The sequence below is a fragment of the Podarcis liolepis genome (assembly GCF_965112155.1).
Source record: "Podarcis liolepis genome assembly, chromosome: 3".
Classification (NCBI taxonomy): domain Eukaryota; kingdom Metazoa; phylum Chordata; class Lepidosauria; order Squamata; family Lacertidae; genus Podarcis; species Podarcis liolepis.
The window spans coordinates 121,444,554-121,460,718 of record NC_139557.1 but is presented as its reverse complement, the minus strand read 5'-3'; the positions used below and the strand labels follow the sequence as shown (position 1 = coordinate 121,460,718).

Below are 16,165 nucleotides of genomic sequence, written 5' to 3'. Positions count from 1 at the left end.
CTTTCCGTTCAACCTGGTTATACATTTCCTGCTCCTTCTTTAGAGCTGGTTTCCATCAAACTTCTTATTCAAGTGTATATTTTAAAAATTCAAAGTGTGAATACAGAAAGCATGCACCTCATGCAGGTACAACGCTGTTAAAAGGCCAGAACCGCCACTGGTTCCATGTTGAGTGTAAGCTCAGCCACGAGCCCAGGTTCGATGGTTGTTGTCTTTTTCTATCTGAACCAATCACTGGGCTTGGTTTTTGTGCCCCACCATTTGCAGCCCCTGAATCTCCTTGGTGGGAGATCCCTGTGCCGTTTGCTGCACACTTTGCAGACAGGCAGTCCTATAGAACAGGATCAGTGCATCTTGGTGCAGAATTTTAGCTGTGGAACTGTAGCGGGGGAGAAGGCGGAAGCGATGCCTTGTTATGGACCAAGTCTAAGTTTCTGCTGCTCTATCCCTGTCTTCCCTATTCTTTCTTCTCGTGCCATCAACCATGTGCATTGGCAACTGAGGGGCTAGGCTGGATATCCCCACCCTGTGATTTACATGTGGTGCTCATCTGGAGCAAACTGTGTAGACTTGCTGACTCCTCAGGAAGTTCTGACATGGCGGGAGCGACCTCTGGCTTCCTGACTCTTTCCAGTGAGCATGATGTCCTTGCTCCTGATGATGTCAGGCCCAGCCACCCCTTTGACTTCAGTTAGCCCCATCATCAGGATTATTACACGCCCACACAACTCTGAGATTGGAAATAGATCGCAGGGAGGGAGTGGGGGCACGAGCGAGAGAGTGAGGGGTAGGGTTCTGCTTCCTTCTAGCTCTTTTCCCCCAAGCCTGTCCCCAGTTCTTAGAAGCTGTTGTTCTTATCGTGACACCTAGAACCAGCTGGGCACTTCATGGAGGATGTAAACTGCAAGGGGGGCAATGCCCAGGGGCTGGCAGCATGGACTCAGGAAGCAGTCAGTCCAGTGTAGTGCAGCAGTTCTCAACCTGCGGGTCCCCAGGTGTTGTTGGACTACAACTCCCATCATCCCTAGCTAGCAAGGCCAGAGCTCAGGGATGATGGGAGTTGTAGTCCAACAACATCTGGGGACCCACAGGTTGAGAACCGCTGGTGTAGTGGTTAGAGTACTAGACCAGTCTCTTGGGGACCAGAGTTCAAGTTTGTCCAAGTATTGGGTTCCAATTACCTGTCCAAACCGTTTTAGTATGCAGAGTAAGGCAACATTAAGGGGTTGAATCTTGGTTAGAGAGCAGACTTATCCCTGTTGCAATCGCGCACACAAGCACACCCACAGAGATGCTTGTAGGTAATAGCAAAGTCGTTCATTGCAGGAAACATAACATGGATAGAAAAGTTCCCAGTTCTAGTCTAACAAACTAGCCTATACAGTGGTACCTCGCAAGACGAATGCCTCGCAAGACAGAAAACTCGCAAAACGAAAGGGTTTTTGGTTTTTTGAGCTGCTTCGCAAGACGATTTTCCCTGTGGGCTTGCTTCGCAAGACGGAAACGCCTTGCAAGTTTGTTTCCTTTTTCTTAAAACCGTTAATACAGTTGCGACTTGACTTCGAGGAGCAACTCATAGCACGCGGTGTGGTAGCCTTTTTTGAGGTTTTTGAAGACTTTGGTGATTTTTGAAGCTTTTCCAAAACTTTTCCGACACCGTGCTTCGCAAGACGAAAAAAACCACAAGACGAAAAAACTGGCGGAACGAATTATTTTCGTCTTGCGAGGCACCACTGTGCTGGAACAAGGTCATCCTCGTTGGCTCCCCTCAGAGGACAGAACAGCCAAGATGACTTTAAAGAAGGATGGGGCAGATTCATGGAGGAGGAGATGCCCCTCTGCTTAAGTGATGCTGGGGGCGAGCCCACTGTCTTCATGCCTCGCTTGTGAGCTGCCAGAGACATTTGGCTGGCTTCTAACGGATACCAACCTCAGAGCCAGGCAGGTGGATCCTCCAGCCCAACCTTAGTTTGCATTGCGTTCATCGTAATACTACACAGACATTGGTGGATAGGGGTCATTGGTCTTTGCGGAGGTGGGAGGGGGTGAAAGTTGCCCCCAGATTTTTGGAAACCGCAAACTAACTTTATACACAAGAGCGCACAAATGGTTTCCCCCTTGCAACCATCTGCATTAGCAGATGGGCCCATATCAAAGTAAACGGGTTTTTCTTATAGACAACCGAGTGCCTTTCGATTGCGTCACCTTCCTCGTTTGCACCCCTACAGCCATTGCATCGCTTCTCAGCTCGATGAGCTCCTGTGCCCTCCCACCACCCCGGAGGGGCGAAACGACGAGAAGGCTCTTCTCGAGCAGCTGGTGTCCTTCCTGAGCGGCAAAGACGAGAACGAGCTGGCAGAGCTGGACCGAGCGCTTGGCATCGACAAACTGGTCCAGGTAGCAAGCTGCCTCTTAGGTGTCAGAGCCCCAAGGCCTGCTCCTGTTTGCTCCTCCAGAAGGCGCTCCAGCACCCGGAGTTCCTGCCCAGGGGGTGGGGGTGGAGCGCTTGCTTGAAAAGTAGCAAAGAACAGGAGTAGCCCATGTGCCCCTTACCCTGTAAAAGCTGGAGTCAAAAGACTCTCCCAATGCACCATAGCCCCTCTGTTACAGAGGCGTTCCTAAAGGTATCCACTCTTCCCTTCTTTGTCCCAATGATTTAGGGCATATCCACACTTAACTGTTGCCCCACTCTTTCCAAGCAGAGGTCCATGCTAAAAAGCTCTGTGCATTGTTGTTGTTGTTGTTGTTGTTGTTGTTGTTGTTGTTGTTGTGTGTTTTCTTTGCCCTGAGCTTTCCCAGTGCACACTTGCTCTTTAGTGCTCAATCGGAGCAAATGACAATTTGGGTTTTCCACAGATGACTGTTTGCTCCGATTGAGCTTTAAAGAGCAAGTTTGCATTGGGAAAGCTCTGGAACAAAAAAGAAAAGGGGGGGGGGGAGAGGAGATACTTTGGCACAGAGCTTTAAAGTGAAGGACATCTAAGTATGTATAAGCCCTTAAACTCTGAGATGCTGATTCCACAAGTAAGATTCTACAAGGATGGAAACTCTACAGGTGTTATTTGATGCTTTCATCTAGTGCGTCAGCTTCTGGTTGGTTTTATTACAACATACCCATTCAGCATCACAGTTTGAGGCTGTGCCCACCAATAAAGGCTAGGGACTTAGTCCTGATGCAAAACTGCCTTAAAAGAGGAGGAGTGGAAAACAGTGAATGTTGAGGACGTCCAGGCGCAGTGGAAGATCTCTCCCTGTCCCCATCAGAACACACCTTTCAGGGTTTCAGAGCTTTTACTAGATGCAGAACACATTCCCAATAAAGTGTGACATGCCTAGGAGGGGTGTGTGTGAGAGGGGAGGGTCTCACCTCAACAATAAAAGAAGCATGTGTGAAAAGGGGCACTGAATTGCCCCACCACCACCCCTGCAGTTTATTTTTCCATATTCGGACGCTTCAGCCATTTTCCTCCCTTTGTTGTTCAGTTGCCAGACGTCAGCCACAATCCAAACCTCTCCTGCCAGGGGAAACCTGTCAGTGGATTATTTCTTCTAGTCGTAAGCAATTGAAAGCCACTTCGTACGCTACTTTTAAAAATAAATAAAAATTACACCTAGGTGTTTTGCGCATGCACCTAAAAGTGTTCTGAGTGAACAGTTTTGCGAACACTTCTGCCCTGCAGAGTTGAGAGGGGCTGCCGCTCCCTGGCCAAAGTTTCCACTTTGCCGGTGACTCGCCTGGGTTTGCAGCCGGGCAACAGAGAAGCAGCCCTTAAAGTCGCAGAAAGTGCTGCATATGTTTGGAACCATGTCGGGACTCACGGTGGCCTCACGCTTTTGTTTCATTCTCTGTGAGCAGGGAGGCGGCCTGGAAGCGCTGACGGAGAGGTTCCAGCCCCAGCAAGCCACGCCGCCGCCGCCTCTCATGATGGACCAGAAGCCGGGCATGTACCCACAAGCTTACCCCTCCGCTTCCCCCACCACCAACCTCCCCGGCCCTTTCCCCGGCATGGTCCGGCAGAAGCAGTCCTTTGGGTCGATGCCGGTCCAGGTGCCGCCGCCCCGTGGGGCCTACCCCACCAACATGGGGATGCAGCAGCGGCAGGTGCTCAGCAGGCCTCCGACAGCCCCCAACCAGTTGCGACTGCAGCTGCAGCAGCGGCTCCAGGGGCAGCAGCAGGTGAGCTCCCACCCAGTGCGGCCGGTCCCTTTGCTTGCCAGAGCCCCGTGGCCTTCGGGGCCGGCTGGAGCCACGCCCTGCTTGTCTGGTAGGCCTCCGTGTCGCTGAAGGGCACCAATGATCACAGCACGGTTGCATCTCGCACGGGGGTTCGGTTCCAAGGGTTCCGGTCGTACACAAAAGTCACATGGAACTAAACTCCTTGGAACCTCCCTGTGGCTAGAAGGGAAAGGGGAGAGATCATGCCCCAGTGAGAGTCTCCACCCCCATCGTTCTGCCCGGACACTCAGGTCCAGCTCCGAGGGCCTTCTGGTGGTTCCCTCCCTGCGAGAAGCAAGGTTACAGGGAACCAGGCAGAGGGCCTTCTCAGTGGTGGCACCCGTCCTGTGGAACGCCCTCCCTTCAGATGTCAAGGCAATGAACAACTATCTGACATTTAGAAGACATCTGAAGGCAGCCCTGTTTAGGGAAGTTTTTAATGTTTGATCACTTATTATTATTATTATTATTATTATTATTATTATTATTATTATTATTAAAATTCTGTTGGGAGCCGCCCAGAGTGGCTGGGGAAACCCAGAAGCCTAGGGGTGCTTGCGTGAGGTCCCACCAGAGCACGCTCACGCACATGCCTTCCCCCCGCCCCAAGCAAGCCAGGAAGTTTAAAAGCTCTTTCCCCACCAGGAAACCCCCAAGCGGACACAGCACAGAAAGAGATTTCAAGTTCTCCACATTGCTTGCATTTATTGTTTGTTGTTGTTGTTGTCAAATTTGCACAATTTCAGCCAGCCTGCCTTCAGTTGCGTATGGTTGAAACCGTGCTATTTAAATGCACACAAGGTTCAATTGTACTGTATTTTAAGGACCTCAGGGCCATTTGGGGGAAGTAGCTGGAGGGACCACTGAAACGCGCTCTGTCCAGCTGCCAAAGGCTCCCTGGAAGATTTGGTCCAGGCACGGTTGCACCTCTCCCTTCCTTATCTTGCACAGCTGCTTTCGTCACTGGGCTTTCTCTTAACATGCAAACAACCCTCCTGGTGGCCATTCCTGGGTCCAGAACACCAGAGCAATAGATGTGGAGGGAGCAAATGTTGTTTGCCGAAGGGCAGCTGTGCCCAAACGGCAGCCTGTCACGCCCTGAGGTCTCCCTTCTTGCCTTCTCTGTAGCTGATACACCAAAATCGGCAGGCTATCCTGAACCAGTTTGCAGTGAACTCTGCAGGCGGCATCGGCATGAGGACAGGAATGCAGCAGCAGATGGCGCCACAGGTAAGCGATTCCTTTGTGGTCATTGGGGCCAGCACAGCTGAGGTCCCGTATTTGTAGAGCTTGGCACCAACCAGTGGTGGGGTTGGAACTACACACACACACACTGTTTAATCTGGAATAGGGTGGGCTTTGCTTTCTGCCTTCTTTGTTTATTCTAGTAATTTATTTCATCATCATCATTCTTTATTACGGTCCAGAGACCCAACAAATTGTTTCAAAGCAATGCACAATTTATTTATTTCATAAAAATTAAAACATTTGAAAAGTTAAAATAAGATTAAAAGCAGATTATGACTCACATCGTCCTTCTAGACATCTGGGTAAGCTTGCCTGAACAGAAATGTTTTTATCCGGCACCAAAAGGAATACAGTGGAGGCAACTGCCTGATATCAAGAGGCAGGGAGTTCCAAGGTGTAGGTTCTGCCACTCTTGAAGATTGAGTTCTTACAAATGGGGAACGGGTGTTACGTGGCACTTGCAACAGGACCAGTTCGACTATTCAGAGCGATCAAGTGGGCACAATTAGGGTAAGGTGATCTCATAGGTAAACCGGCCCCAGGTTGTTAAGGGCTTTGTATACTGATAGTAGCACCTAGAACTTGGCCCAGTAGCCAAATCAGCAACCAGGTTTCTCTAAGGTTTTGTGACTTCTGCATAAGAACGACCGCCAATGGCATTATGCTCAGTGATCGCTTCTTCAGCCAGCGACCACCCCTCTTGAATCAGTTCACTTGATGGAGGGATACTCCAATAGATAATTTTAAAAACAGCTTGGCTTGGTTCAGAGTGGTCAACTCTGGATATATCGACTAAGTGTAGCACCAGCAGTGAAAACAGCACATGTTTTCAGACATCAGACCGGAAGCATCAGTGAATTCCATAAATACCTGCTCCCATGTTTGGAGTTTTGGTTGTTCCTGAGAGAGGAATATTCTGCAGGTGCTAGGAAAGGTGATAAGAACATAGGAACAGCCTGCTGGATCAGGCCAAAGGGAACAAGGACATTTCCCCTGCCTTTGGTTTCCAGCAACCAGCATTCAGAAGCACTGCTGCCCCCCATGAAATTCTCCAGTCCTCTTTTAAACCACCCCAAGGGCTCTTGCGACATTCTTAGCCAGTTCTTGCTTGCAAAATGTGGAGAGTCTCATTGAGCTGGGCAAGAGGAAACGGAAAGGAGTTGGGTTGAGTTTCCAAGCTGTTGGGGGAAGGGATAAGCTTGTGGGCTATAAGGCATAGGATTGTAAAGGAACGAGTATACATCATCCTAGAGACAAGCAGCAGCTGTTCTTCGAGGCAAGCAAGCCGCTGGTAGGAGCAGGAGAGGCAGCTGGTATATCTCCACACTTCCCCCCCCCCCAAGCTAGCAGCTGCACCAAGCACAACAACAACAATGGAGAGCAGGAATATTTGCTCACGGCTGCTCCACACCACAGCTGAACGAGGAAGAGACCTTAAGGTTGCAACGGTGTTGCTCCAAACTGACTTCTGCATCTTTTAAGAACATCTGGGCCCTCTGGGGCTGCCGGCTTTGCCTCTGCCCTGGCAGATCCTGTCGTGTGATGGGCAAGCGGCAGGGAGGGAGCGTGTCCTTGTGCTCAGGCCCCGCTTGTGGGTTTTTCCCATCATGGGCCTATGTGAGAACAGGGTGCTGCTATGGGTGGGCCAGTGGCCTGGCCCAGAAGGCTCTTCTTAAGTCCTTACTGAGCTTGGGAAGGTTTGTGGAGGACACAGGGCAGAACTGCGTGATCTTTCCACTCTTTGGTTGCGTTTTCCCCCCAAGTGTCTGCACTTCCAGGCTCCTTTGCGCTATATCTATCTACCATCTATCTATCTGTCTGTCTGTCTGTCTGTCTGTCTGTCTATGTTTGTTTATTTGCATTTCAAATTTTTACAGTCACGTATCCAACATACAGGGACGCGGGTGGCGCTGTGGGTTAAACCACAGAGCCTGGGACTTGCCGATCAGAAGGTTGGCGGTTCGAATCCCCGCGACGGGGTGAGCTCCCGTTGCTCAGTCCCTGCTCCTGCCAACCTAGGAGTTTGAAAGCACCTCAAAGTGCAAGTAGATAAATAGGTACCGCTCTGGTGGGAAGGTAAACGGTGTTTCCATGCGCTGCTCTGGTTCGCCAGAAGCGGCTTAGTCATGCTGGACACATGACCCGGAAGCTATATGCCAGCTCCCTCAGCCAATAAAGCGAGATGAGCGCCGCAACCCCAGAGTCAGCCACGACTGGACCTAATGGTCAGGGGTCCCTTTACTTTTACCTTTACCTTTACCTGTCTGTCTGACTATCTATGTAACATTTATCTATCATCTATCTATGTTTGTTTATTTGTGTTTCAAATCAAAGTTTTACAGTCACATATCCAACATACAATGTAGAAACAAGATTCCGAAGAATCTCCTGGACTTCCCTCCTCCCCTTTGTGGGTCCTATTGTTAGTCATTTCCTCCTGCATCTTTTATAATAATCCAAATCTTTTACATCTCCATTATGTCCAAAATTCACCATTAAACTACAAGTGTTATTCTAGCCCTGCTAACAGTTTTAACTGTTTACAATGGTTTTTAAGATAAATTATAAAATTTCCCCCATTCCTTATTAAAGTTTTGGTCTGCCTGATTTCTGATTCTTCCCGTCATTTTTGCCATTTCAACATAGTCCATCAACTTGATCTGCCATTCTTCTCTGGTAGGGATTTTATATTCTTTCCATAACTTCTCCCATGCTGTAAGTTGCATGTTATACCCAAAATCTCTCGCCCCAGTGTATTATTACTGATTATTATTATTACTCTGCATACCATTCTAGTATTAGTTTGTACAGTGATACCTCTGGATGCGAACGGGATCCATTCCGGAGCCCCGTTCGCATCCAGAAGCTAATGCAAACCGCGTCTGCACGTGCGCGGGTCGCGATTCGGTGCTTCCATTCATGCGCGTGACATCATTTTGAGCGTCTGCACATGCGCGAGTGGCGAAACCCGGAATTAACACACTCCGTTACTTCCGGGTCGCCATGGAGCGCAACCCAAAAATATTCATCCCGAAGCTACTCCAATCCGAGGTATGACTGTACGTTGGAGGGGGGGGTAATTTTGTTTTGTTCTCATTTTTAAAAACCCCTCTGTTTGCTTGTCTCTCTCCGTGCCACCTTCCTCGCCCCCTAACCTCTTTGTGCTCTTCCTCCTTGTCCTCCTCAGCCACCCCTGAATGCTCAGATGTTGGCCCAGCGCCAGAGGGAACTGTACAGCCAGCAGCACCGCCAGAGGCAGCTGATGCAGCAACGAGCCATGCTGATGAGGCAGCAGCAAAGCTTCGCGGGCAACCTCCCCCCCTCGGCCGGGGTCCCCATGCCGCTGGGGGCCGGGCGCCTCCCCCAGGCTCCCCCGCAGCAGTTCCCCTTCCCCCCCAACTACGGTACGAGCCCAGGAAACCCCCCTACCTCCACCAGCCCTTTCTCGCAGCTGGCGTCCAACCCCGAGGCGGCGCTGGCCGGTCGCAACAGCATGGTGAACCGGGGGATGATGGCAGGAGTCGGAGGAGGGCAGTTCGGCCCTGGCATGAACCCTCAGATGCAGCAGAACATCTTCCAGTATTCGGGATCAGGTGCGTCCCGGGCTGGGCTTGCTTAAGGGGGGTGGGATTCTGCTCCATTGTGCCTTACTCAGAGAAAAAGAGAGAGAGAGAGAAGTGAGGCAAGGGCTTTGCCAAAGCTAATGGTAGTCTGGCTACTTTTTCCTCTCCAACTTCTGGGCAGAAAATGAGGGTTTGCATCTCTCCTTATGGACTGTTCCGCTTCCGGCTGCAGGCAGAGAATTCAGAAGGCTGGAAAGGTTTAAGAGGGCCTTGTGTGCTCCTCCCTGCTTTGTCTAATCAAATATGATACGATACTCTTTATTGTCATTGTCCCATACAGAACAACGAAATTGAAAAATCTACATAAGACATCCAAAAACCAACAAGCCTGCTATCCCAGCCTGGTTAGCACCCTAAAAACTCTGATACCCCATTTTTAAATACAATATACTCCCATAGAGACTCCTTACACCGCGTTTAAAACCAAAATCGCATTTGGATAGAAACTGTTTCTCGGGCGGCTAGTCCTAGTCTTTATAACCCTGGACCTTCTTCCACACTTTTGCAAGGTTTTCTGTGCTTCAAAAATCCCGCAATGCCTGTTTGGTGTGAGATGAGAGTAAGGCAAAAAGGAATGGGCCGGCAGCCCTTTATTTCTTTGTAGTCTTTGTAGTGCACTTATTTCTTTGTAGTCTTTGTAGTGCACTCTTCATGGAGTGTCTTCAATCCTAGAGCAGAAAACAAAGTAATAAAAAGAAACAGAGGGAAGACAATGCGGAAATATTACAAAAGTTGCATGAACGGGGCCGATAAACAACGAAGCAATTCTAACAGAAGGTGAACAAGCAGAATCACAACAACTTAAATTTGTATTTCCAGTTTAATGAAATTATGAGCCTCAAGGTCACCAGGGCTGCTAGGCAGTGTGTGAAAATGGATTTGCCTTTCAACTAGTCACATCTACCCCAGACATTTGAAGCACCAAAGAATCGTGGGAAGTGTAGTTTCTTGAGGGAGCTAGGAATTGTAGCTCTGTGAGCTACAATTGTAGCTCACAATTGTAGCTCACAATTGTAGCTAACTGTAGCTCTGTGAGCTACAGTTCCCATGATTCTTTGGGGGAAGTCATGTGATTCTAAGGCGTGGTGTGGATGTGGCAGAAACAAGCATTCTCTTCAGATGCTTGTAAGCAGTTAGCCTTTTGCTTTCTAGGCTCCCCTGCCTTCAAGATAAGCCCTGACACAAACTCATCCATGACATCTACCGATGGCCAAGGCCTCTCTGGCCACCTGCCAGGTCAGCCAGGAAATTGGGGGTCGCTGGAACTACCCTGTGTCTGAATCCCAGCTCAGATTTTGCAGGATTCCCAGTCTTTCTCCCTGGAGATAAAGTCTTGCAACTGCCTGGCAGCTTAGACGGCATCTTATTTGCTTGCTTACAGTCTTTATAGCTTGCTTTTCATTCAGTGTTTTCAATCCAAGAGCAGTGAACAAAGTACCATATTTTTCGCTCTATAAGACGCACCAGACCATAAGACGCACTTAGTTTTTAGAGGAGGAAAACAAGAGAAAAAAAATTCTGAATCCCAGAAGCAGCAATCCCTCTTGCTGTTCTGGCTTCTGGGATAGCTGCGCAGCCTGCATTCGCTCCATAAGATGCACACACATTTCCCCTTACTTTTTAGGAGGGGAAAAGTGTGACTTATAGAGTGAAAAACATGGTAGTAAAAATAAACAGGGTGGGGTGCAGAAATAGTACACTAAAATTGTGAGGAGTCATATAAACAGGACCCATTAGCAACCCAGCAATTCTGTCATAAGGTAAATGAGCAAAATGGCAAGAACATAAATTAATATTTCCAGCTGAACGAAATGCAGGCTTCGAGGTCCGCAGGCGCCAGGTAGGGACGTGGAGGTGGATTTCCCGGCCTCTCGCATCTCTCCCTTCCTTAACAGCTGGCACAGACAGCAGGGTATTGGGAGGAAGGTCTGTTGTAGGGATCTCTAGACAGATGGCGTTCTGGGTCCTCCGGGGTTCATGTAGGTTCACCCTGAGGATTGTCGTTCTCTTCTCGTCCCAGGAATGAACCAGCAAGGGGAGGCGGCATTTGCCCCGTCGCTCAGCCCCAGCAGCCCCTTGATGTCGCCGCAGATCCCTCCTTCTCAGAGCCCCATGCTCCAGTCGGCTCCGCCAACGCCTGGGTACCAGTCGCCCGATATGAAGACCTGGCAGCAAGGACCCATGGGGAGTAACAAGTAAGCCAGGCCCGAGGGTGCAGAGTGTACGCCTCCATAGGCTTAACGTCTACGTTTTAAAAGTTCCGGGACGCAGGGAAGCTTTTGGGGGGGCAAGGGGCACACACAAAATTGGCACCCCTGAAAATCTGGCGAGTTGCTCTGTCCTCTGTGCGTAACAACCTCTCTCTCCTCTCTCTCTCTCTCTCTCTCTCTCTGTTCTTCTTCGGTCTGCAGTGTCTTTGGCCAAGCTGGGCAGACCCAGCCTCCGCCAGCCCAGCAGGGAATGTACAACAACATGAGCATCACTGTCTCCATGGCCGGCGGGAACGCCAACGTCCAGAATATGAACCCAATGGCTGGGCAGATGCCCATGAGCCAGCTGCAGGTGCAAGGCATGAACCAGCTGTGCTCCGAGCAGGTCAGTGCAAGCAGCTGACTCTCCATACGCAGAGAGAGAGGGCAGGCCGGGAGGCCTGTGGGGGGGGGGCGGTTTATTGGACTGTTTTTATTTTTATTTTGCAGTTTTATACTTTGATTTTACTCTGTGAACCACCCTGAAACCTCTGGGTATAAGGCGCTATACAGTGGTACCTCAGGTTACATATGCTTCAGGTTACTGACTCCAGAAATAGTACCTCAGGTTAAGAACTTTGCTTCAGGATGAGAACAGAAATCGTGCTCCGGCAGCAGCGGGAGGCCCCATTAGCTAAAGTGGTGCTTCAGGTTAAGAACAGTTTCAGGTTAAGAACAGACCTCTGGAACGAATTAAGTACTTAACCTGAGGTACCACTGTATAGAGTAGAGGATCCCTGACAGTTAAGTCCATTCGTGAACAACTCTGAGGTTGCGGCGCTCATCTTGCTTTACTGGCCGAGGGAGCCAGCGTTTGTCCACAGGCAGTTTTTCCGGGTCATGTGGCCAGCATGACTAAGCCGCTTCTGGAGAACCAGAGCAGCGCATGGAAACGCCATTTTCCTTCCCGCCGGAGCGGTACCTGTATATCTACTTGCACTTTGACGTGCTTTCAAACTGCTAGGTTGGCAGGAGCAGGGACCGAGCAACGGGAGCTCACCCCGTCGCGGGAATTCGAACCGCTGACCTTCCGATCGGCAAGCCCTAGACTCAGTGGTTTAGACCACAGCATCACCCGCTGTCCCTTAGGACAGTATATACATTCAATTAAATAATAATTCATAATGGTGGTGGCAAGATCAGCGAAAGCCACTGAAAGCAGCAACCGTAACCAGACAGTGGCTTGGTGGTAGACCCTGGATCCCTGTCAGTGGGGTTGAGGTCAAGAAAACAACTGGCAAGGAAGGGGTGCTAAGCACTTCTGCCATTGGCCACTTCTCCTTCCCACCAGCAGAGGGCAGCAGCAGCAGGAGGAGGAAGTGGTGGACAGTCCTCTCTGCCCAATTGCTTCCCGTCTCCAAATATGATAGCCTGGTGAAATGAGAGCCTTGAGGGGCTGTCACACAGAAGATGGCGCAAGCTTGTTCTCTGCTGCTGCAGAAGGGAGGACCCAGACTCTCCTTCCTTGGAGGTTTCTGAACAGGCCGGAATGCCATCTGCCAGGAATTCTCTAGCTGTGATTCCTGCACCCAGAGGGTTGGACTAGATGATCGTTGGGGGACCCCTTCCAACTTTACAATTCTGCAATCCTATTATTTAATATTATATTATTAAATAATTTTTTTTATTATATTATTAAATAAAATATTAAAATAAATTATTAAATATTATTATTAAATACAGTGGTGCCCCGCAAGACGAAAAACTCGCAAGACGAAAGGTTTTTTCGTTTTCGAGTTGCTTCGCAAGACGAATTTCCCTATGGGCTTGCTTCGCAAAACGAAGCTTGCCCCCGCACCCCGGACCTCTTTTGAAGCAAGGGGCGGCGGGGAGAAGATCGTTTCTCCTCGTTGTCAGCCCCGCAATCTCCGGGGACAGAGGGGAAGCACCGCACGCCTTCCCCTCTGTCCCCGGACCCCTTTTGAACCAAGGGGCGGCAACGGGGAGAATCGATTCTCCCCGCTGCCCCTTCCCTTGCTTTAAAACAGGTCCGGGGACAGAGGGGAAGGCGCGCGGCGTTTCCCCTCTGTCCCCGGACGGTCTCCATAGGAACGCATTGATTGATTTTCAATGCATTCCTATGGGAAACCGTGCTTCGCAAGACGAAAAACTGGCAAGAAGAAAAAACTTGCGGAACGAATTCATTTCGTCTTGCGAGGCACCACTGTAATAATATTGCTAATTCAGTTTAGCGGTCGCTTGCTACGTAAAGAGTCTCTAAGCAACTTTTAAGAGTGTAAAACGGGGCACTGAGTCGGTTTTAAAAGTCTGCTCTTTCCTGCCCACTCTGCTGTTTTTAAGTGTCCCACCGGCCCCAGGACTCCTGCCCAGGTATTCCATTGAGCTCCAAGGCTTGTTGAAATTCACTGGAAATTCTTTTGTCTTCTAACTTAAGCTACTTTGATACGCAGCTGGTAGAGGGGAAACCACGTTTTACGCAATGGGAATCACACATGAAGTTTCAAAGCAGATGTTATTTTTATCGAGCTTGAAGTGTGAATCTCCATTGGCCAAGATGCTCACGCACGTGACGAGGGTCCCCATTCAGCGCATGAACAGAGATTAGCAGTAACATGACTAGCAAGAGGGTGCTTGAAAGGCTTGTCTGAAAAACACTATAGAAATTGACATCTCTGAGCGATACTACACTTTCTGCGGGAACCAAGAGCCTGGAAACTCTCAGCACCTCTCAGCAGTGACAACTTCTGAGACCCTAGAAGCTGATTGCCGCTGGCTTACTCTGCTAAAGCAGGCAGAGAAGGAAGATTGAGTGGGCGCCCCCCCTTCAAGTTCTTTCCCTTTTCCCTGCCCTGGAAGAAATTCTCCTCCTCCTTAGTTTCTCTGTTTGCAGCGACAGTCCCCATCTCCTCACCCTGCGTGGAATTAACACAATATGCACATAGGCAAGAACTTGATGGCACTTAAATAAATGAGCTGGTTTTAAAGGAGACAGAAAGAAAGAACAGAAAAAGGAAAAAAGGAAAGGAAAGGAAAGGAAAGGAAAGGAAAGGAAGGAAGGAAGGAAGGAAGGAAGGAAGGAAGGAAGGAAGGAAGGAGAGAGAGAGAGAGAAAGAGAGAAAGAGAGAAAGGAAGGAAGGAAGCTCTGACCACACAGCTCTCTTTTGGGTAGAACACAGTGGAATATACACAGAAATAACGTCCGCACCTATGGAAAGTCCATTGCAATTCTGCTTGTAACTTACAGCGGAGGAGCAGTAGCTATGTAGCACAGGGAGCCCTCTGTCCATCTGTCTGGAAGCCCCCAAAGATGGTTTTTAAAGGGGATTAGACAAATCTGTCTGTGTTCAGGGGCGATCAGGAAGGGAGTGCTGTTGCTTCAGAGCTTTCTGGAGGCCTCTGGTTGGCCCCCAAGGAAAAGGGGACCCTGGACTGGATGGATCCGGGCCAACAAATGTGGTTCTTTGTGCTTCTCCCCATTCAGTTGAGGATGGAGCGACTAACAGCCACTTTAAGTCTGGTCCTAGGTATGCCCGACGGATTCTCATTTTGTGTGTGTGTGAAGATCAGTGGCTAGCTGCAGAGTTAGTGAGTTTGGGCTGCATCAAGCATTTCCATTGTGCTTGGTTGTTCGTTGGTCTCCCTTTTCCGGTGGTGAGAGACCAGATTTGCCGGAGAGACACTGGGATGAAACGCTGCTTCCAAACCATTTCTGAATTCCTGGTTTATTTTTATTTTCCCCCCTCCTCTCCCAGGTAAACGACCAGGCTCTCAGACCCGCAGGTCTGTACTGCAACCAGCTCTCTTCTGACCTTTTGAAAACAGAAGCAGATGGCGCACAGGTCAGTAAAACTCTCCTAAGCCCAGTACTGCCTCGGGGAAGTCTGCAACGGCAGCCTCGGTTGCCTTGGACTTCCTCTGAAAACGTGGAGAGCAGTCCAGAACGACGTCAGGGCTTTGGCTTACGAGCAAATTGGGTCCTTGGGGTCAGAAACGCCCACTTACTCTGGAGACTGCCCTGCTTGAAATTTGACCAAAGGCAGCCACCTTCCTTTCTCTTTGGCAGGTCTGCATGAGGGTTTTTTTGCCAGTGAATCCTGCACATTCAGGCCCACACAGATCCTCGCAGCAACAGAGATGGCACATGAAAACCCCCATGGCAGGGCCCCAGCAGTGTGTGAGGAACTCAGGATGGGAGAGCATGAGACTCATAACCTCAGGGTTGTGGGTTTGAGTCCTGTGCTGGGCAAAAGATTCCTGAATTTCAGGAATCTGGACTTAGATGACCCTCCCTTCCAATTCTATGATTCCTTCAGCACTTGCCGCAGGAGAACAGAAATTCCTTCTTGAGTTAGTAGGTTCAGGATCAAGCTGCCCAGTGATGGTTAAGCAGGAGAGGGAAAACCATATTTAACATGGAGGCGGGGGCAGGCTGGTAGGTGTTGGGGGGAGGATTTAAGCACTTTTGTGTCCAGCAAATTTTGCACCCTGGCCAGCAGTTCCATGTAGATGTTAAAGCAGTATGGAGGACAAAATAGAGCCTTGGGGAAACTCTGTAGTGTCACCGCCAACTCTCAGGTTGGAACAGAACCAGTTAAGGGCAGTGGCCCCACCTCATGGTTCAGAACTGGTTCAGAAGGATGGTATTAAAAGCTGCTGAGAAAAGTCACACAGACCCTTCTTCGCCATTTAGGGTAGATCATCCATGAGAGCAATCAGGGTGATTTCAGCCCCCAATCCAGGCCAGAAACCAGATTGAATTGGATCTAGGAAATCTAGTTGGGCTGCTTCTCACATGTGGGGCTGAAAGCTGCATACGAAATTAAGATGCAATTAATCAGCTGGGTCTCCTCCTCTTGGTGCATTAAATG

At 49.7% G+C, this 16,165-nt stretch overlaps 1 protein-coding gene across 6 annotated transcripts in view; it reads left to right on the top strand.

Moving 5' to 3' along the window:
• Nucleotides 1-16,165, top strand: part of NCOA1 (nuclear receptor coactivator 1) — a 296,235-nt gene that overhangs the window by 276,089 nt on the left and 3,981 nt on the right. For all 6 annotated transcript variants that reach the window (XR_014523525.1, XM_083494093.1, XM_083494094.1 and 3 more), the window contains 7 exons: nt 2,229-2,397; nt 3,857-4,177; nt 5,345-5,446; nt 8,652-9,057; nt 11,108-11,282; nt 11,499-11,682; nt 15,050-15,136. Coding sequence is in view for 5 of the 6 variants with exons in the window: in XM_083494093.1 (XP_083350219.1) it covers nt 2,229-2,397; nt 3,857-4,177; nt 5,345-5,446; nt 8,652-9,057; nt 11,108-11,282; nt 11,499-11,682; nt 15,050-15,136 (1,444 nt within the window). In the remaining variant the exon portion in view is untranslated. The remainder of the gene's footprint in view (nt 1-2,228; nt 2,398-3,856; nt 4,178-5,344; nt 5,447-8,651; nt 9,058-11,107; nt 11,283-11,498; nt 11,683-15,049; nt 15,137-16,165) is intronic.